Here is a 21,407-nt window from a genome sequence, read left to right as displayed (position 1 = left end):
GAGGCCTCAGCCTGCTGTGCTGTGACTGGGGCCAGCCAGACCCTCCCCAGGGGCAGAGATCTCTGATCATGTCCACCCTCACCAGAGTCGAGGCCCCTTCAACTCAACTTTCTCTGAGGCCAGGCGAGAAGGGGAAAATCATTTCCTAAATGTTCATCCCCGTGGATTTCCTATTATTCCTGTAGATACAGTTCTACAAGGCAGGACCGCTTGGGTGAGCAGGTCAGATCCTCACTGTCCCAAACCAAAGGCCCATTCATGATTTTCCCCCCATCTCTAGCACAGTAGAAAGAGTCACTGAAATTTCAGATCCATTTTTTTTTCCTAATGTTTTGCAGGTCCTAGACCCCAAAGGTTTGATGTGGGAGTGTCTCACCCAGCGGCCTCTGTAGGAGGAAAGCGATCCCCAAGCCCACCACCCAGCATGGCCAACCTACTTCAGTGTGGGGCACAAGGAGGGGCAGCAGACACCCTCTGTCTGCTCCGGCCAGAACAAAGCCAAGCAGTCTAGCTTCTCCTCTGCCACAAGGAACATTCTGGAATATATTTTCTGCTTCTTCACCTGCTCCAGTTGTTTCCCTTGGGTGAATCTCTAAAAACGGAATACTTGGAGCAAAAGTTATTGTGGGTTGCAGGCTTCTGATACATAGAGCCAGATTGCTCTCTGATAAGGCTGTACATCATGGATTATTTTTGCCTTTTCTGCCTCTCGGCTCCCTAATAAAGCATTGAAGAGCCTTGGGGTGAGTCAGCCACCAGACCAGATAAACAAGCCGGCCTGTCACCACTGCTGCTTTCTGCAACTAAGAAGGGAACTCCCTTGGATCCTGCCCAGGACCTGGAATTCCGAAGCACACCGGCCAGGCACCTTTGTACCCAGCTCCCCACTGCTCGGGTCCCACCTTCCCCTCCTTTCCCCGCCCCGTGCCTGGGTGGAGCCAGCTGCCAAGGCGCCAAAGCTTCCCAGTCCTCCCTCTGTGCTCAGCCCAGACTGGAGGCCAAAAGAGGGCTCTGTGCCCAGCCCCGATGAGGACCCTACTGACCATCCTGGCTGCGGGATCCCTGGTCGGTAAGTCCCTGTCGCCTGGTGGTCAGAACGCCCCCTGACCCCAGGAGCCTATGATCAGAATCACCTCCCCAGGAACCCCATCCAGCCCCAGCACTACCAGTTTCAGTTTCTTCTCTGCTGGTCCAAACTGGGTGCCGGGTTTCCCTGGTGAAGTAGATGCCAGCTCAGGTTGCTGGGGAGCACAAGGGGGTCCCTCAGACCCTGGGTTCTTCCAGAGACTAAACTGAACCTGAAGACTGGGGGATGCAGCCACCTGTCTGAGAGTGCTGGGAACCCCCACCCCAGTGGATGGAGAATTAGCCTAAGGGAGATGGACATCCTTTGACCATTCAGATCATTCTGGTAGAAGTAGTACCTCTGTCCCTCTGCTTCTGGCTGGCACTGTCCTGACGTAGGGAGGCGAGGGAGCGTCAAGATGGCAAAGCTTGGTTCTAGCCATTGCCTGGAAGAGACCTTCCAGTCCTTTGTGCTAGATTTGAAAGAGCACTTTCCCAGAATGGCCAGGTCTGTTGCATCAGTAGGTCTTAAAACACCAGCGCTCTTTTGAAAATGGGACTAAAGGACATATTGAATTGAATATGTCCTTTTCAAATTGAATAAAGTGGGCTTTTTTGATGTGTCATTATGGAGAACTTTCAGACTGATGTTTGAAGTCCTAGATTGTCTCTCTGCTCCCTGAGATGTTTAATAAAAATCAGGGGACTTTCTTAGGAAGTGAAAGCAGAGTCCTGACGACAGAAGGAGGAGGGCTGCAAGGCCCCTTCTAGCTCAAGTGCAGGATGAAGGCCATAAAGGGCCAGAGCTTCCCAGCCCCATCTGTGGCTGTGCCCTGTGATGCTGCCTGCATCCTCAGCACTTCCAGCTGCCGCCCGGGCCCTCGGTCTGTCCTCCCCCTGGCCTCAAACAGGGCAGCCCCAGCACCCTGGACTCATGATGAGCCAGGGAGACTTGATGCATTCCCCCAGGAGATCCCAAGATATGGCCCTTTGGACCCTCCACCCACTCTAGTTGGAAGTCTTAGAGGCTGTCAGCCCCTTACAATGGGGCCCCGGGGTAACCAGCCCTTAGGAGATTGTTAAGAGTGGGTAGGGTCACTCTGGAGACGCAGGTCCCTTCACTCCTAGCATTCTTAGGCTGATTCCAGAGCATGTTGAATTGTTTTTGTTTGTTTGTCCTTAGCTTCCCAACTGGGTGACATAAAATTGTTTTTCCAAGCAAATGCGAAAACTTCCTTTGATCAGGCGTACCAGTCTGTCAGTCTGTAGATAATACACGTCTCCCCAGGATTTCACAATGTAGACTTTCACCCAGGAAGTGCAGAAACCACGCAGTCTGAAGAATTGGTGATGAATTTGAGGAGGAAGAGGCAGGAGCAGGCAAGAGGAGAGGGAAGATCTCGTTAGCCCTCGACACCCTCTAAAAGAGGGGGGCCAGCCAAGGTCCACCTACTCCACATCAAGAAGCCAACTTCAGTTCCCTCCTGAAAAGTGGTGCCAAACTCTGCCCAACCTGGGCCTTTTATCTCCCAAGCATGTGCCAGCCTCAGCCACCAGGCTCCTCCAAACCCATGTAGGCCACCCAGGACACTGACCCCCCCCCCAGCAACCTTCCCACTGCAGACCCTAACCAAGTCCACCCCCAGATCACCCTGGCCCATCTCAAATCCCACCCTCTCTCTGGCCTTACCTGAACCTCACCACCTCACCCAAAGCCACCATTCAGTTCTGACCTCAAGGAGATTTCTTCCCTCAACTTAAGGCCAGCCCTGAATCCAGGCCCCCTCCCTCCAGAACAGACCCCAGTTCTGCCCAGACTCAGATCCAAACAAGATATCAGCCACACTTTGGGGCTGGGCAGTGAGAACCCCCTAGTCCCCTTGGCCTCATTCTGGAGGCTCCAGGAAGCCTGGAGCACAAAGATTTCTGCAGCTACAGGGCCTGACCAACCCAGATTCAAAGAGGAACATGGCCTTAGATTTAGCCAGTGGATGCACAGCGGGGCCAGGCTGTCCTAATACTGATGGGGATACTTCCCCAGCCCCACAGATGCCTCCGAAGCCCATGGACCCTTCTTGCAGAAATACTATATGTGGACTCGGAGTGGAAGACTCAATAGCTGTCCACTCCCTCACACTCTGGACCTGCTGGTGGTCACGGTCACACTGGGGTGGGGTGGAGGCAACACACACATCACATCAAAAATGCCTGTACACACAAGGCCTCAAGGTCTTGACTGGGTCTGCACCTGTTGATTTCCCACCCTAGCCAGCCAGGCCCTCTGAGCACGTTCAGGGCCAGCTGCCAGCTCTGGCCGCCTGCACTCTCTTCCTTCCCACAGACCAAGCTTGGAGGCCTGAGAAAAGAGATTTACAGTGAAAATTGCTTCAGGGGCAGTGGCCCCTCCTGGGTCCTCTTCCTGGGGCTCTGGCCTTTGCTGCCCCTTCCTTGCTCCATTGTATCCACCCCCTGAGCAGTCTAGCACTGTGATGACTATTGCAGGCTGCCTCTCTGAGCCTCGGTTTTTCTCATCCATAAAATGGGGGTAACGATAGTAGCTGCATCATCAGGTTGTCAGGAGAATTGAATGACGAGACTGAGCCCAATGCCTGGCACTTGCTGTGCATGTCGCAGTATCAGCTGCTGCTGTTGTCATTACTGCTTATCTTTAGGTCAGTCCAATTATTCTCATTTTAGAGATGAAGAAATTGAAGTTCTAGTTGTTTAAACAGCCTCCCCAGATATGGTCGGGCTGCCCATATGTGGTCTCAGTCAGCATCCTCTCTGTATAAAAGCCATGTGGCTGCAGAAGTTGCCTTTGCCCTCCTCCGAAGGCGTGTGGTGGGTGAGCAGGGGTCGGTTTGATCAGCAGAGAGGCAGGAATTCACAATCATCTTCTCCACCCTTGTCTGAAATTACTGACTCTGGGCAAGTTACTTCTTAGACATTCAATGTTTAGTTGACTATCTAAAGTATTTCGATGGTGAGGACACTCACTTCAGGTGGGTTTGAGAAATAAATGAGAAAACAACAGCAAGTGTTGGCAAGGATGTGGAATAATCGCACCACTCGAGTGTTGTTGGAGGGAATGCGAAATGGTGCAGCCTCTTTGGAAAACAATGTGGCACACAGTTAGGCAGCTCTCAAAAAGTTGAACATCGAATCACCATAGGACCCAGCAATCCCACTGCTGTATACCCCAGAGAACTGAAAACACACGTCCACTTAAAAACTTGTACACAAATGTTCACAGCAGTGTTATACAAGGGGACAGGGATAAACTGGTAGTTCAGGATTTGCAGATACACACTACTATATATAAAATAGATCAACAAAAAGGTCCTACTGTATAGCACAGGGAAATATGTTCATTACCTTGTAATAGCCTATAATGAAAAAGAATATGAAAAGGAATATATATATATATATACATATAAAACTGAATCACTATACTGTACACCAGAAATTAATACAACATTGTAAGTTGACTATACCTCAATAAAAAAAATAGCCAAAAAGTGGAAACAACCTAAATGTCCATCAGCTGAGGATAGGATGAACAAAATGTGGCCTATCCACACAACGGAATATTATTCAGCCATAAGAAGGAAATAAGCACTAATTCATGCTACAATATGGATGAGCTTTGAGAACATTACCCTAAGTGAAAGAAGCCGGACACAAAAGGCCATATATTGCATGACTCCATGTATAGGAAATGTCCAAATAGGCAAATCCATAGACTCAGAAAGCAGAGTATTGGTGGCCTGGGGCTGGGAGGAGGGGATGGATAGGGATGAGGAGCGACTGCTAATGGATACAAGGATTTTTGGGGGGGTGATGAAAACATTCTGGAACTAGATAGTGGTAATAGTTGCACAACTTGGTGAATATACTGGGAAACCACTGAATTGTTTGCTTTAAAGTGGTGAATGTTATGCACTGTGAATCATAGCTCAATAAAAAGGGGAAACAGAAATGAAGGGGAGTGGCGCTGGTCATTTAGCGCAGTCTCGGTGCGTGGGTGCTGCCTCTCGCGCCCTCAGTGGACAGCTCGTTAGAGGCCTGGGGCAGAGGGCAGGGGGTCTCTGTGTCCATCTGCTCACCCTGCCCCCACATCCTACAGCTCACAACACTGAGGACACCTCTAATCTCCTTCAGCACGTGAAATTCCAGTCCAGCAACTTTGAGAACATCCTGACGTGGGACAGCAGGCTGGAGAGCTCCCCAGACACCGTCTACAGCGTCCAGTATAAGACGTAGGCTTCCTGGCAACATGACCTCTTTTGACTCTGCTCTGAAACCAAAAACGATCCCTCTTCTTCCCTATTTCCCCACACCCCCCCTCTATCCAGGCGGGTGTTACACGGCAGCCCTCCCCAGATAAAGCTGAGCTCCTTTATGTTTCTTTTGCAGAGGGAGGTTAAAGTAGTGGTTACAAGTGTGGACTCTGGGGTCAGACTGCGCAGGCTTGCGTTCAGGCTCTCACCTTATAACCCTGGGCAGTTGGGTAACCTCACCAAGCCTCAGTGTCCCCATCCATGACGTAAAGGCAGCCACAGTACCTTCTTCATAGGGTTGTTAGGTGGGTTCAAGACAATAATCATTGGCAGTTGTGCCTGGCAATGAGTCGGCTCCCAATGGTTGTTTTATTATTCTGGTGAGACTAGGCCAACAAAAAGCCGAGCCCACCCCCCACTCCGTTCCTGCTCTCCCTTCCCAAGCAGGGGAGGAGGGTAGCAGGTGCTCAGGTGTCTGCAAACCTGGGTTCTGTTCCTGGTCCTGCCCCTTCATCCTGTGGCAAGCCACTTGCCCTCTCCAAGCCCCAGTTCCCTCATGTGTAAATGTGGCTAACAGTGCCCAGAACGCGGACTCAGACTGGGTTCAAATCCTGGCTCCCCACTTGTGTGCTTCAAACACCTGGGCAAATTTTACTTCTTTAAGCCTCAGCTCCCTTACTTGAAAAGGAGAGAGAGTAACGCATGAACCTCACGGCATTGTTGTAAGACTAACAGATCACCCGCGTAAAGGGCCAGGGACACGTGCTAAGTAAATATTAGATAACGTTATCACTGTTAATAAACCACAGGCCTGGTGCCAAGCCTGTTCATTAAAGGTGTGCTCCGGCCCCTCCCTTGTCTGCAGCTACGGAGAGGGAGAGTGGCTGGTGAAGGAGGGCTGCCAACGGATCACCAGGAAATCCTGCAACCTGACCATGGAGACAGGCAACCTCACGGAGTTCTACTACGCCCAGGTCACGGCCATCGACGGGGAAGGCCAGTCAGCCACCAAGATGACCGACCGGTTCAACTCACTGCAGCACAGTGAGTGGGAGCCCCCTGGTGCCCGGGACAAGGGGCAGGAGAAGGATGGCCTCTTCCCCTCCAGAGTGAGTGGAGGGTCCAGAAGGGCTCAGCCTCCCAGGGGCAGTTAGGGAGGTGGCTTTTAGGGAAGGTACCCCGACTAGACAGCATCTCCAGCGCAGTTGTTCATCTTTCTCTGTCTCCACCCCGACCTCCCTATTCAGACCACCTTCATCTCGCCTCTTGACTACAACCATGGCCTCCTAACTCGGTCCCCCTACTCTTCCCTCGACTCTTCCTCAATCCTCAGTCTTGGTCTCCGCTTCAACATCATTTCCTGAGCAAGCATCCCTACTCCCAGCCCCAACAACCCCTTTTCACGAGGTCACTGCCTCTTGTTCTCCATCACAATAAACCATTCACTGTCTTCAGAGCTCAGATGCCAATCTGCAATTACTGTGTTTGCTTGCATATGTATCATCTGCCTGCCCCACTGAAACATAAGCTCCGTGAAGATGTGTGAGAGCTTGGAATCCACTGTATTCCCAGCCCCTTAGCATAGCGCCAGGCACATGGGAGATGCTCAATATGTATGATGAAGGAAAAAAATGAATGTATGGATGCATGCATGCATGCATGCATGAGTTACCAAACTCCCCACACAAGTTAAAGCAGGTGATGATGTGCACTGACTGACTTAACCGCCACATGGTTTTTTAAGAAAATAAAAAATAAAATTAAGCAAATTATTTTATATTTTTCCTTGGCTTGTTCAGTTAATGGATGTTTATTGTACAAAATTTGGAAAACATAGAAATACACAAAGAAAAATAAAATAGGCCCCAATAACTTGAACACTTAAACATAACCACAGTTACTAGAGCTTTTACAAAAAAGTATCTACTCTTCTGTAATCTGGTTGGTTGCTTGCTTTTCATGTAATAGGATCATGAACATTTGCTAATGTCATTAAATATTTTTCTACAACATGATGTTTCACGGCTGCAAAAATAATCCATTCTATGGAGGACTCTAACCTCCCTAATTCCCTTCTTGAGGACATTTAACTCAGTTTTCCAATTTTATAAACAGCACTGAAGCAAACATTCTTCTAGTCAGATGCTTTTAATCTTGGAGGTCAATTGACCCTTGAGGGCTTTTTATAAATTAGCTTCAGGGAGAATGAGGCTCCTGAATCCCTGAAATTGAGTGCGAGATTTTTGTATATGTACATTTTGGGGGGAAAGAGCCAGAGCATTCATCAAATTCCCAAAGGGGTCTAGAAACCAGTAAAGGTCATGTGGTTATTTAGAAAATTCCATCTTGAGAGAGACCGAAGTCTGAGGCCTGGCCTTTGAGGCTGAATCAATAATATTGGGCACTGCAAACATTATTCAGGATATGTAGTTGAGCCATCAGTCCCCAAAGCTGTCATTGCCGGTAGACTAGGGGTTAGGGTGCTCCCAGAAGACTCTAGGTGGGGATGCGTGGATGCTGGGGCAAGGGTGTGATCAACCTGGGGGGCCAGGGCCCCTCTCCCTGGGCCCTTCCCACTCATCCTTGGTAACTCCTTTGCCAGCCTTACACCCTACACCAGTTGCGTGCAGAATTTTTCTCTTCTCACCTGTTTGTCTGGCTGGTGCCTTTAGAAGCATAAGCTGGGTTTGGGGTAGGAAGGGAGGGAAAGCAGTCATTTCCCTTGGGCCAAGGCAGCCTCTCAGCCACTTCTGGCTGATTCCAACTTTTTCATTTCTTTTTTCTCTTCCTTCTCCCAGCTATCATCAAACCACCCGATGTGACCTGTATCCCCAAGGTGAGATCCATCCAGATGATTGTCCATCCCACCTACACGCCCATCCATGCAAAGAATGGCCACCGGCTAACCCTGGAGGACATCTTCCAGGACCTCTTCTACCGCTTAGAGCTGCACATCAACGACACCTACCAAATGGTAAATAAATGGTAAATATATCTGCCACCATGGTCCTTCCCTGACTCAGAAACCCACTTTCCTCTCTGCATTGCATTAAGTAGAAGGAGATGTGCTATATAAATCAGCCTCCCTCTTGTAGAGTCACATATACAATAACATGCTAAAGCTCTGTCAAGTCCTGCAAAGCCAAGACTCAGTTTCAATATGTTTAATACAACTTCTCTCACATTTACTTGATCAGACAATTCCTTTTATTTTGCATTATATATATATATATATATATATATATATATATTTATTTTTCCCCCTCTCTTGGCTGTTGCCTTCTAACATCCTGGGGAAAATTTTCTGTTAACATCCTCAGGTGTCCACTTTGGAAAATGCTGGAACCAATTTCTACTGTTGTAACTCTTTTTGCTGGTTCTTCACTTTTTGTAGGAACTGGATACCGGTAGTGTCTTAAGATCAGTAATGAAAGGTGGAAGGCAAGGACGTAAATTGTAAAATGATCTACAAGTTGCTTCTTTTTTGTATTCAGAAAATAGAGTGTTCCCCGCCCCGCCCCCCAGCATGTGCCACTGATCCATTGTTCCATTGAATTCCTGCATTCAAGGGGCTTATAATCTAATGGATGGGGAGAGAGTTAAAACAAGAATTCAAACAGCTATAGGCAGAGGAAAATAAGGGTATTGTGTGGGACAGAGCAGAGCCAGGAGGGGAGAGAGATGTCAGTTCAGAGGTTTCTGGAAAGACCTCTAAGAACAGAACTTCCTGGTGCCAATACCAATTCCTGGGTGTGTCAGGGGATATATACTCATATGTCATTTAATCTTCACCACAACCCTATGAGGTAGGTGTTATTATCTCCATTTTCTGAATGAGAAAACAGAGGCTCAGAGAGTTTAAGTCACTTGCTCAAGATTGTTCAGCAAGTAATGGCATAATCAAGATTCAAATCCAGCTCTGCTCCAAGCCCAGATTCCCCACCCCCACCCCATGTCCCCACACTGGCCTACACTGCCCCACTGTGATCAGAGAGAGAATATTGTTGGAAAGCACAAAACTGCCTATTTGGGCTGGAGCACAGGGACATACAGAACAGTTTCTCAAAATACAGTCCCAAACCAACAGCAGCAAAATCTCTTGCAGCATTTGTTTAAAATGCAGGTTCTGGGGCCCCCCTTATAATCTGCTTCATCAAATTCTAGAGTTGCATCTTTAGGATCTGAATTTTAGTGAGCAGCCCAGTGCTTCTTACCCACCCTGAAGTTTGAGAAATACTGGTGGAGAGGAGCAATGGGAGATGAACCCTAGAAGACAGGCTGGGGCCATGCTCTAGAGGTTTGGATGGTGGCTGGAGGAATCTTTATTTATTTCAGTGGTCACGGTGGGGTGGGGGGAGCAATTAGAGATTACTGAGCCGGGAGAGACCTAATCACAGCTAATTTTTGGTAAATATTTGGGGCTTTACTGAATATTTTATTGTTATTGGTTTACAATTTAATTCAATTGATGGTCAGAGAACATACTCTGTATGATTTCAGTCCTTTTAAATTTATGGAGACCTGTTTATGGCCCAGCATATGGCCTCTCCTGGTGAATGTTCCATGTGCACTTGAAAAGAATATGTATTTTGCAGGTGTTTGGTGGAGTGCTCTATAAATATCAATTAGATAAAGGTGGCTAATAGTGCTACTCAGATCTCCTATGTCTTTCCTGATTCGAGGGAGGTCGATTGTTCTTTTAATTGATCAGAGTGTTACAATCTCCAGCTTTGACTATGGCTTTGTTTTCCCTTTTAATTCTGTGCATATTTGAAACTCTATTATCAGACAAATACACATACACCTTTATGGCTGTTACAGCCTCCTGGTGAATTGACCCTTTTATGGTTATGAAATGTCCCTTTTTATCTCTAGTAATACTCTTTTTATTGAACTCTACCTTATCTGATGTTAATATAGTGACCCCAGCCTTCTTATACTTAGAATTTTCATGGTGTATCTTTTTACACCCATTTATTTTTCAACCTATCTATGCCTTTATATTTGAAGTATATCTTGCAGACAGCATTCTGACAATCTTTCCCTTTTTAAAAAATGGAGATATAATTCACATACCACAAAATTCACCCCTTTAAAGTGTAGAATTCAGTGGTTTTCAGTATAGTCAAAAATTGTCCAACCATCACCACTAATTCTGTCTTTCTATTGATCTCATTTCAAGTTCTCTGACTCTTCCAACATCTCCAACCTGTTGGTAAGACATTCAGTGACATTTTTTATTTTAGATATTGTATTTTTCTGTTCTAAAGTCTCTAATTTTTATACTTTCTATATGCTACTAAGAATTCCTAGTCATTCATTCATTCTAAGCACATTTTCCTTCACTTCCTTGAGCAGAGTTATCCTAACCACTTTAAAATCATTATCTTTTAATTCAAAAATTTTAGTCATCTTGGGGTAGGTTACCATTGACTGTCTTTTCTCCTGAATATGGGTTACATTTTCTCTTTATATGTCTAAAAATTTTGGAATGCATCCTGGACACTGTGAACGATATGTTGAAAGGACTCTGGACTCTGTTCTATTCCTCCAAAGGGTATTGATTTTGTGTATGTGTGTGTGTTTGTTTGTCTTAGTAGGCGGTTAACTTGACTGAGCTTCAGAGTTCAAAATCTCAGTTCAGTAAAGTTCAGTTGAAACTTTTCCTGGGCTGCTGGGAGTCTACCCCATTCATGCAGCCTTTAGGCACCAGCCAGGAATTTATGCAGAATTCAAGCCTCCCTCTCTATAAACCTCTCTTACCTGTGGTTTCTACCCTACTTTCCAACTTTTATAATTGCCCTGTGTCTGTCTTCGGATTACTCAAACCAGTAAGATTACAGGGTTTTTATCTAGTTCTTAGCCACCCCACGTGGTATAAATAGGGGCCTGCCTTCAGGCTAAAAGACTTTTAAAAAGAGGGAGAAATTCATTCAGTGCCATTCCTTTCCTCCCTTCTCCAGTATCTGCCTGCTTTTTACTTACTTTCCGATGCTTGTAGGTGATTTTTATTTTGACCAGAGTTGATAGTTGTTATTTTAAGGAAGTTTGGTCCAACAGAAGCTATAAATTTCTGGGAGCAGAGAGCAGGGAGATCACTGTGGAAATGAAAGCAATCAAGGTGAGAAGTCAGAGGGCAATTGCAATGGTATAGGCTGGAAATGATAAGGGCCTGAACCAGGATGGAGGCAGTAAAAAATTGAGGAAAGGAGGGTCTTGGGGCCTTGACAACCCTACTGGAGTTGTATCACCTGATATTTATTGGGTGTAATTTCAACCACATGAGTGTCACAAAACAATAAGTTGTTAAATCCATTTATGCACATCTTCACTCCCTTCAAAAGAAAAACTACCAAATAATCCTAAACCTTAGCCTCTGTGTGCCTAGAAAAGAGAAGGCATTGCTGAAACACAAAGAACCAAAGAAGAAAATTCTTAGCTTTCGAACTCCCAAGAATACAGCTCCTGGATCTTTAAAGAAAAGTTTATGGATTCTTTCAGGGCAATTAGATACATGAGGTATGAAACAGAGTTTGTCAAAAATGGCTTTAAGTTTTGGGCCTTGGATATTAAAACAAGAAAGATATTTTTAACAGAATTAGGGGATCAAATGCAGGTGCGAGTTTGGGGTTAGGCATGGGCAGGACCCAGAGGTTGGAGATCAGAATGGTTGGACATGTTGAGTTAGAGATGCCCACAGACTGCTGTCTAGCAGGGATCTGGCAGTGTGCATCAGAAACCCCATAGCTCTTACTGAGATCAGTTTGGGAGTTATCACATTGGTGATCACAGGGGTCAGGGGTCCAGAAAAGATCACTAAGTGAGAAAATAGTGGAGAGAGAAGGAAAAAAAAGTGGATAAAGAGCGAATCTTGCAGAACAACAACACTAAGGGCCTGAAACCAATTACAGCAATCAGAGAGGTAGGAGGAGAACCAGAATGATGGAATGAGGCAGCCAAGAGGGGAGTTCAAGGTCAAAGAGTTTAGTGACATACAGGAGGGCAAGACCTGACAAGCAGCTCCAGCAGACAGATCAGCAGAAGCAAAGGAGCAAGGGCTTATTTCAGAAGCAAAGTGTTTGCAGGAGCGACAGTCATTCCACATTGCCAAGTGGGCTGTAGGGAGAAATGAGTGAACAAGGGATCATGGACCAGGCTTTTATCCTTTAGTATGAGCCGGGCCATCAAAGGATATTGAGTACAGGAGCATTGTAAGTGTATTAATCTTTTAGAAAGATCACTGTGGCACTAGGACAAATATGGAAGTGGACAGGAACAAAACCAGAGACAGGTGAATAGTAAGGAGGCCACTGCAAGAGTCCAAATTGAAGATATTGAGGCCCAGTTAGGGTAGACACAATGAGGACTCAAGACAAGGATAGATATTCAAAGGGTTTTTGATATTTGATAAAGAAGAAGGAGGCAGAAGATAACTAGAAGAAGGAAGAATAGTGGTGGTGATGGTGATATCATGATGGTGGTAGTGGTGGTGGTGGTGGTGTTGATTTCGTGATGGTGGTAGTGATGGTGGTGGTGATGGTGGTGATGGTGATATCGTGATGGCGGTAGTGATGGTGATGATGATGATGGTGGTGGTAGTGATGGTGGTGGTAATGGTGGTGGTGATGGTGGTGGTGGCGGTGATGGTGGTAGTAATGGTGGTGGTGATGGTGATAGTGGTAGTGATGGTGGTGGTGATGGTGATATCGTGATGGTGGTATTGATGGTGGTGGTGGTGGTGGTGGTAGTGATGGTGGTGATGGTGGTGGTGATGGTGGTGGTGGTGGTGCTGATGCTGGTGCAGCTAGTATTTATAGAGTGCTTACTATGTACCAGACACTGTTCCAAGGGAAAGTACATGAAGCTTGCAACTAACTGGATTTGGGGAGAAAGCAGAAGGTAGAGGAATGGGAATGGAGCACTGCAGACTGATCTACCGGTTTATGGTTTGGGCAGCTGGTGGGATTGTTTTATTAAGTGCAGTAACCTAGCCAGAGGTGTAAGCGGGCTCACTTGGGCTCCATATGGAGGTTGGTGTATAAGAGACGTTACTCTGGGTTCTCTGTCAAATTCAGCACCTCGGAGGGAAGCAGAGAGAATTTGAGTTCTTTGGCCTGACCCCTGACACAGAGTACCTTGGGACCATTATGATTTTGGTTCCAACCTGGTCCAAGGAGAGTGCCCCCTACATGTGCCGAGTGAAGACGCTGCCAGGTAAGTTCAGCTGAATCCAGAGGGTGGTTGGGACTCCTGAATTCAAACCTCACTGTGCTTTCCTCCCTGTAACCATGGTGAGGCTTGGCAGTGTCCTAAACAACTACAGAAGGGTTATTAGTGTATTATTAGAGTCAATCTTTGTTTATCCATAAACGAGTTAGCTGGTGGGTTATTATAACAAATGTTTGACTCCACCCTCCAGCGTATGTCTGAATTTCCTCTCTCCAGCAAGTTGTGTGTGTACCTTGGCAAAGCAAATTCACCTTAATATTAACTCAAGTGAGATATCCTGGGAAATAATCTGCAGATGGGTGAACGGAGAAGATAAAAAGATCCCTCAATACCTTCCAGAGTCAAATAAAAATTACAGTGATTATAATAGCATTTCTCCGGTGCCAACCGGGGACCAAGGCAATAGGAAACACAGTCCTCATGAGCAATCAATGAAGCATCTCCATTCCACTGTAGAAACTGAGGTTCAGAGTGATTAAGTAACTTTCCCAAGATAGCGCAGGTGAGGAGAGAGAGAACTAGGCCGAGTTCCGGAGAACATGTTCTCATCACTGCGCTACTATAGAAACAGTTGTGAGTCATTGGCTCAGTGAGATGGTGTCCCATGCTCCCTTCCTCCAGCACTTTGAAACTCGACTCTCATCATAAGCATCATGATATTTTTACTAGTGTTTATTTTCACAGAGATAGAAATGTTCTAATGCTCAAAGCTGCAAATTTAGAGGATGAAAATGATAGCATTGGATTGGATGGATTTGGGGAAACAGTCTCCAACTTAGTCATCATGTTTAGGTTGGTGATGTCAGTAGGTGATTTCTCTTCTGAGGAATAGAGGCGAGGCGGTTGCTGGAGGCTGGGCCCGAGGATATAACTGCAGCTTGGTAGAATCCTCATTGGGTAGGTTTCAGTCCTCAGCTTTGTTTGGAAACTCAACTCGCCAGTTTCCTCAAGAGCCCACAAGAGACTGATTTCTCCACCCGAGTCCCAGCGCATGTGTTTCCATGGGAAGCTCTGCCTGGTGGAGCGGCCAGCACTGGCCACTTGTATGGGGCATGCCCTTCCCGGGGAAATGGCCACATGCAAAGACCAGAATAGAACTTGGCAAGAGTAGAGCTAGAAAAAGGAAACCAGCTCTACAGGCACTGGGCTGGGAGTGCATATGTGATCTGTGACCCTCTCCCCTGACCATGCTAGATAGAGCTCATCCATTCCTGCCCCCCCCAAACTTATTGCTTATTGACAATGTGCAGACCACTCCACTCGTATCATGCTGTTGGCTTGTCCTTACCTGATCTAGCCCAAGATATGATACCATTTTTTTCTAAGATTAGCTATTTTTATATAAATCATATTTCTTGGTGGCTATTTCTTGGTGACACATAGAAAACGCCATATCCTTTATAATCAAGTATATTAATGACAATTCCTTTCATTTTTAAGTACCTGTTCTATTGTCAAACACTATGTTAAAGGCTTTACATATATTATCCCATTGAATCTTTATAACAATAAGATGCAAGTTGGGTAACATAATTCCCATTTTATAGAGGAGGAACTCTGGCTCAGAGAGGTTAAGCAACTTGCCGGTGACCACACAGCTAGTCAGTGAACCTGAAGCCTGGGCTCTAACCACCACTTTGCAATTGTGTTTACAGCCCATCCCTTATTCCTCTCACTTCCACCTCAGAATGAAATGTCCTGCCCTTGACCCTGTATCCTGGGGTCTGTCTTATCCCCAGAGCCCAGAATCCCTCCTTTATCTGCCTCGTGGTGGAGCATCTTCCTAGCATCTTGACACTGGAAAGGGCTCTAGGGGTCACCTCACCCCATATCCTAATTTTACTGATGAGGCATCATTGTGTAGTGGCTGTGAGGATGAGCTTTGGCATTGTATACGTTAATTCTGGCTTCTCCACTGAGTAGCTGTGTGACCTTGTTCAATTCAATTAACCTCTCTGAGACTCAGCTTCATTATCTGTAAGAAGGGCCCTGGCCCTCTGTTTGGTGGAATGGGATGACATTGGTAGAGTACCCCATGCAGTGCGGGGCATATAGTAAGAGTTCAGTCATTCCTGATGATTGAATAAATGGTAGACCAAAGAGAGTCATGCAGAAGAGAGAAGGGTCAGCATATCAGTGGCTGAGCCAGACCTCTAATACCCCACATTCCAGTTTGTTTCTATTATTTCTTCCTGCTTTACCATGAGTGAAATGGCAGGAAAATATTCCAAGTTCTTGTCCTGTCCTGGAACAGGGAGCAGTGGTTTTTCCAGTGACATTAGGCATGTCATGTAGAGACATTTGGGTCGTGTCTTCTCCCTGGAACAGCGATGGGAGTATCATGTGACAGGGGACAGGGTATCCCTAAAGTGGGAAGCCCACCCAGGGAGGCCTGAGCCACAAGGGCTGGGGGAGGAGCAAGGAGTGAGCTAGGAGCAAAGGCGCCAGCGATTCCCAGGGTTTATGGCCATTGCCAAGGTCATTGGCAACTGGTGATCAACTCCCCAAGCTGAAGCCATACAGGGGCCAGGAATAGAAGGAGGGTGACTTTGAGAGTTAAGACCCTTGGGTAAAACAAATCGCCAGTTTCAACAAAAACTCCAGCTACCTCTTCCTTCCCAAGCCCCTGGCCAGTCCCACTTGGGTCGGCAACAGGAAGCGTGTCATGCCAAGAACTGGCTGCATCTACTCACCCCAGAGATGCAGGACCATAGGGAGGAGGCTCGGCACTGAAGCCCTGAGCCATCCTCTCCTTCCCTTTTAGAAAGTGTAGCCCCTCCCCAGGCTCCCTCCTGAGTGAGGTCTTCCGGATACCCAGCTCACACCTGGGTAGAGAGGTAGTGAGGACGGGCCCCTCCCACTGTCCCATCTGCCTCCCATTTGCCTCTTTCCCCTGCCCCCACCAGGAAGGCAGAACTGTCCTTAGACCCAGGCAAGGGTGGTCCTTGTCTGAGCCCCGCATTTTAGAAGGCCCCATCTGGCCCTGCTCTGGCCATGGCCCTCCCCACAAGATGAATAGTCCTTAGGTCCAAGTGGGCAGATCCCCCTGAGAACCTGTGACCCTGAATTTCCCTGTACAAATGGCCAGAGCCCACGTCCAGCCTAGGCAGAGCTCTTCCTTGGGTCTTTCCCAAGGGAAGACACTGGATGTGCATGAGGCCTTGGCATTGTGGGCTGGAGCCAGGCTGAGTGAGGGGCTGTGGCGGGCTCTCCCTGCACCTCCACATCTCAGCACAGTACCCCAAGGAGTCCAAGAGTCAAAATTCAAACCTGGCCTCTCAGGCTGTTATGAAAGGTATGTTTGTCAAGGTGGGAGCATTTGCCTAACAATGTGAAAGCATGGTTTAGAAATTCTGCATATTTAGAGACATGGTGTGTGGCCCTCCATCTGTGTCCTCATCCCTGCCAGCACAGTGTTGGGGGTGGGAGAGGCCTTCCGGAGCCTGGCCCGAGAGGCAGGGGAGGGAGAGGCCGGAGTTCGCAGCAGCCTCACCCCTTCTGTTCTGGCCTCCTGCTCACCCAGATCGGACGTGGACCTACTCCTTCTCCGGCGCCTTCCTGTTCTCCATGGGCTTCCTGGTCGCAGGGCTCTGCTACCTGAGCTACAGATACGTCACCAAGCCGCCACCGCCTCCCAGCTCTCTGGTGAGCAGGCGCCCTGGGGCAGGAGGAGAGGTCAAGGGGAGGACACGGGCCCAGGGGAGGACCCCGGCTCTTCTTTCTCCCCTCCAAACTAAAGACCTGGCCAGCAGGTCAGGGTGTACTGGAGACAGGTGACCAGGAGGAGTAGGCATGGAATAGAAATCCCATGTGGCTTGAAAGCATCCAGGCCAGGCAGGTGACCGGGACCCGAGAGAGCCGGCCACTGCCAGGGACCAAGGAGAGGTGGGTACCGCGGAGAGCCTAGGGGCACACACCCCGTCCAAACGGGCAGCCCGGGTACTGCCACCTGGAAACGCAGGCCCAGTGTTGCCGCATCTTCACAAGCAAAGTCAGGATTTCAGATTGTAATTTGAAATCTCCCACTTTCCAAATCTTGGCAACTAATTTGTAAAAATTAGGCCCTAGCAAACTATACAAGTCCCCACAGCCTGAGTTCAGCCACCAGCGCTGCATCTTGGCCACAGCTGCAGAGCCCAGAGGCCCGGGGCTCCAGGAGCCGGCTCATGCCCCTTGCCCCTCCAAGAGCATTGTGCTCACTGTCAAAGCCCAAAGAGCCATTTCCTGTAAAACTCTCTGGGCCTCCCCCTGTCCCCCATTCATCCCCACCATGCCCCCTACATTAGGCCCTTAGGGACCCAGGAGCTGAAAAGCACTTGAACCACCACCTTGAAGGCACCCCCCTCCAATGCAACCCCAAATCTGAGTCAACTAGTTTCTGAGTATCCACCGCCTAGAGAGTCCACAGCCCAAATCTCTCTCCCCAGATAACCCAGACTTTAGAAGTGGCTCTCGGCTAACAGGCTGGGAGCTCCGACCCTTCACGGAGTCCCCAGCACTTAGCAAAATCTTTGGGAAGCAATGGGGATGTAGGGCTTATACATCTTGGAAAAACCCCCAGATGGTCTACCGCTTCCCCTCTGCTCCCCTCCCCGCCGTGGAGGACTGAGGCACTGCCGGGAGCTTAGAATGTGCTCTAATGGGTGGGCTGTTCCCCCTACACAGGATGTCCAGCGTGTACTCACCTTCCAGCCTCTGCGGTTCATCCAGGAGCACGTCCTGATCCCTGTCTTTGACCTCGGCGGCCCCAGCAGTCTGGCCCAGCCTGTCCGGTACTCCCAAGTCAAGGTCTCTGGGCCCAGGGAGTCCCCAGGAGCCCCACCACAGCCCAGCCTATCTGAGATCACCTACCTCGGGCAGCCGGACCTCTCCAGCCTCCAGCCCGCCAGAGGGCAAGCTCATCAGACTGTCCCCCCACTGTCCTATGCCCCACAGGCAGCCTCTGAGGGCAAGCCCCCATGCTATGCACCTCAGGTATCCTCTGAAGTTCAGCCCCCGCTCTACACTCCACAGGCCATTTCTGAGGTCCAGCCTCCTTCCTACACCCCTCAGGATGCTCCAGACAGTTGGCCCACTTCCTACGGGATATGCCTGCAAGGCTCTGGTAGCGACTCCCCACCTGTGACATTCTCCAGTCCCAAACAGCTCAGAACCAAAGGTCAGCCCCAGAAAGAGGCACTAGCTGGAAGCTGCATCTCCGGTGGCCTTTCTCTGCAGCAGGTAACCTCCTTGGCTCTGGAGGACCCTGAAGAAGCAAAACCCTTCCACCAGCATCTGGGGGTTCACATGGACAGAGTACCTGACTCTAACGTCATACACAGAGGGGAGCCAGGGACACCCAGGTACCTAAAGGGCCAGCTACCCCTCCTCTCCTCTGTCCAGATCGAGGGCCACCCCGTGTCCCTCCCATTGCACACTCCTTCCCCACCATGTTCCCCTACTAATGAGAGTCCAAGGCCCTGGGGCCTGCTGGAGTCCCTTGTGTGTCCCAGTGATGAGGGTCCAGTGTCGGAGACTGAGGTCAAGAGCCCAGGCCCTCAGGCCCCAGACCTGGAGCCGCCCACGGAGCTGGACTCTCTTTTCAGAGGCCTGGCCCTGACTGTGCAGTGGGAGTCCTGAACGGAGAACTGGGCAGGCCTGGGGCTTCCTCTTGCCGCCACCCGCCTCCATCCTCAGCCACCCCTCCCACACTCTGCTGCCCATCCCCAGGCACGTGCCCTTGAGGAACCAGCAGAAGGAGGACCCTGGGGCCCTGCTGTGGCCAAGCTCCCATGGCAGCAAAAGGGCATGAGAAGAACGCCAGCCAGAGGGGATACTGAAGTGTATCTTGTGCACATGAGTTTGTGCAAATAAGCGTGTGCACACCAAGCCCTGCAGGGCAGGATGGGACAGTCAGAGGGCAGGAGTTAATGCAGGGAGACTTCCCAGGGATCCAGGGCCCCAGCTCCTACTATGCTGGACACAGAGCTCTCCAGGGGCCCACCTATCTGCACTCCATTCCTGGCTAGTTTCATCATCTAATTCAGCAGAATGAGGTCTCTGCCTCCTCGGTGATTCCCCGAAGAGGAAGAAAGGAGCCTGGGAAAGGATGCCTCATAGCAGATGGGGCAGAACCAGAACAACCTGCATGTCTGCCAAGACCAGGGGCAGCAGAATGGCAAGACTGCAGGGTGGGGTGCAGCCTGTGGCTCATCCCAACCCAGGCTACTGCCTAACATGGCACCATGTCAGCTTCATTCCCTGGCTGAGGCTTTACCCCACATAAAGCGCAGGTCCACCAGCGAGGGAGAACACATGACCCTTTACTGTTGGCAGGAGTTTCAGGCTCTATCCTGGGAGCAGGGTTTGAAAGAAATACGGGGCCATGTGGAGCCTGAAGGAGACACAATTATAAACTGTACTTACTTCACAGCTTTGGAAGCTCAGCCCTGGGTTCAGCCCATATGGGTTGAAATTCCAACCTTACTACTTACCAGCTGTGTGACTTCAAGCAGATGAATCCCTGCTCAAAACCTCAGTTTCCTCATCTGTGTAATGGAGGTAACACCTACCTCACGGATGGTGAGGATGAAATTAAATCATGTCTATAAAGTATTTAATAGTGCTGGCACCTGGGCAGAGCCCAATAAACAGTAGCTATTTCCTGTTGTGATTTTTTTTTTTTAAATCTGATGGTACAGGAATGACCCACTCCCTCAACTCAGGTTGGTTTTGGATCATTTTCCCATGGGCTCAGATTATCCTGATTTCCTCAGGATTGCTCCAGACCAAGCCGGAGGGATGCGACTGTCTAGGAGGGGGCGAGGGAAGGGCCTTCTGGAAATAGGGACCAGAAACAAATGGAATCTTCTCCCTGAGCTTATAGGTGGAAGCTGTTTGGGGCAGGTGGTGGCACTGTCGGAGGACTTGCTTTGCACGAAGCCCCCCAGGCCCGCCTCCCCAACAGCCCACCAGAGGCAGCACCGGGCTCCCCTGCCCTCCTGCCCTGTGTCTGCTCTGACATTAAGGCAGGGCCCTTGTCTGTGCGTTCAGCGTGTGCTGTCACATTCTTTGCAACGTTTGCCTCTCATGTGACCTCAGGGATGAGGGAACCGAGGCCCAGAGAAGAGAAGGGACTGCCCCATGGGCCTCCACCAAGGCTCTGACACAGGTGGAGCTCAAACCTAGCACTTTTTCTCCTCACCAAGGTAAGGAAATTTCCATACCAGTTTGGGTTCTCAAAAGATGAGATTCTTGGCGGCATAAGGAGGGGAGGACCCCAGTGGGGTCCTTGGGGGCCAGGCACCCCCATCACCCTCCTGCCCCAAAGCCCTGTCTGAACATTTCTGAGAAACAGGGTCACAGTCCAGTGGCCTCAGTGTGCCCCTTTCCGCAGTGTGCAATGTCCCCCTTCTCTGTGCCTAGTATGTCTGCCCCTCTCTTCCTAACCCCTCCCCTCCCTGCGACACAGCACCAGGTAGTGCTGTCCTTATCTGCTTGTAATTAATATTTAACATCGCTTCAGGGTCACTGACTTAGACCCAACACGTCCTTAGAGGAAGGGTGGGCCGCCCTCCTGAGCACCTGGGGGCCCATTTTCCTCCCAGCAGCTGCTAAGTTGGCCCTAATGGCTGCTCCCTTCCCGCACACTGCAAACAAGTCTGCTTCCTGTCACTTGGGGTGAACTTGGCCAAAGGTTCATCTTGTTTCGTAAAGGAAAGCAACTTAACAGCTGGACTGTTCTCACCAGGTAAGCGAGACGGGCTGTCACAAAGCTTTTTATTTATTTTTTTTTAATTAAAAGCCATAAACATCTCTTCCAACTCACAAGTCCACAGAGCTCTCTAAGGTCCT

General features: G+C 49.0%; 1 protein-coding gene across 2 annotated transcripts; it reads left to right on the top strand.

Moving 5' to 3' along the window:
- The first annotated feature begins 749 nt into the window (after positions 1–749).
- IL22RA1 (interleukin 22 receptor subunit alpha 1) lies at positions 750–20,216 on the top strand. 2 transcript variants are annotated; one of them, XM_006195433.2, is made up of 7 exons: positions 750–1,069; positions 5,192–5,324; positions 6,211–6,389; positions 8,144–8,319; positions 13,421–13,559; positions 17,098–17,219; positions 18,240–20,216. In XM_006195433.2, the coding sequence occupies exons 1-7, from the start codon at positions 1,027–1,029 to the stop codon at positions 19,191–19,193; spliced, it is 1,746 nt and encodes a 581-aa protein (XP_006195495.1). In that variant the 5' UTR covers positions 750–1,026; the 3' UTR covers positions 19,194–20,216. The 2 variants fall into 2 exon arrangements, with proteins under 2 accessions (XP_006195495.1, XP_032351367.1); XM_032495476.1 differs by having other exon boundaries at positions 1,053–1,069; positions 5,227–5,324.
- The last annotated feature ends 1,191 nt before the right edge of the window (positions 20,217–21,407 follow it).

The sequence above is a fragment of the Camelus ferus genome, chromosome 13, assembly GCF_009834535.1.
Source record: "Camelus ferus isolate YT-003-E chromosome 13, BCGSAC_Cfer_1.0, whole genome shotgun sequence".
Lineage (NCBI taxonomy): Eukaryota > Metazoa > Chordata > Mammalia > Artiodactyla > Camelidae > Camelus > Camelus ferus.
The sequence above is the reverse complement of the archived record's forward strand: the minus strand, read 5'-3'. Positions and strand labels throughout refer to the sequence as shown.

Bases quoted from the DNA above. Each gene is read 5' to 3' on its own strand.
- IL22RA1 (XM_006195433.2), top strand. From the start codon at position 1,027: ATGAGGACCCTACTGACCATCCTGGCTGCGGGATCCCTGGTCG. The intron at 5,325-6,210 runs GTAGGCTTCCTG...CCTTGTCTGCAG, and splicing joins TACAGCGTCCAGTATAAGAC to CTACGGAGAGGGAGAGTGGC. The intron at 6,390-8,143 runs GTGAGTGGGAGC...TCCTTCTCCCAG, and splicing joins GTTCAACTCACTGCAGCACA to CTATCATCAAACCACCCGAT.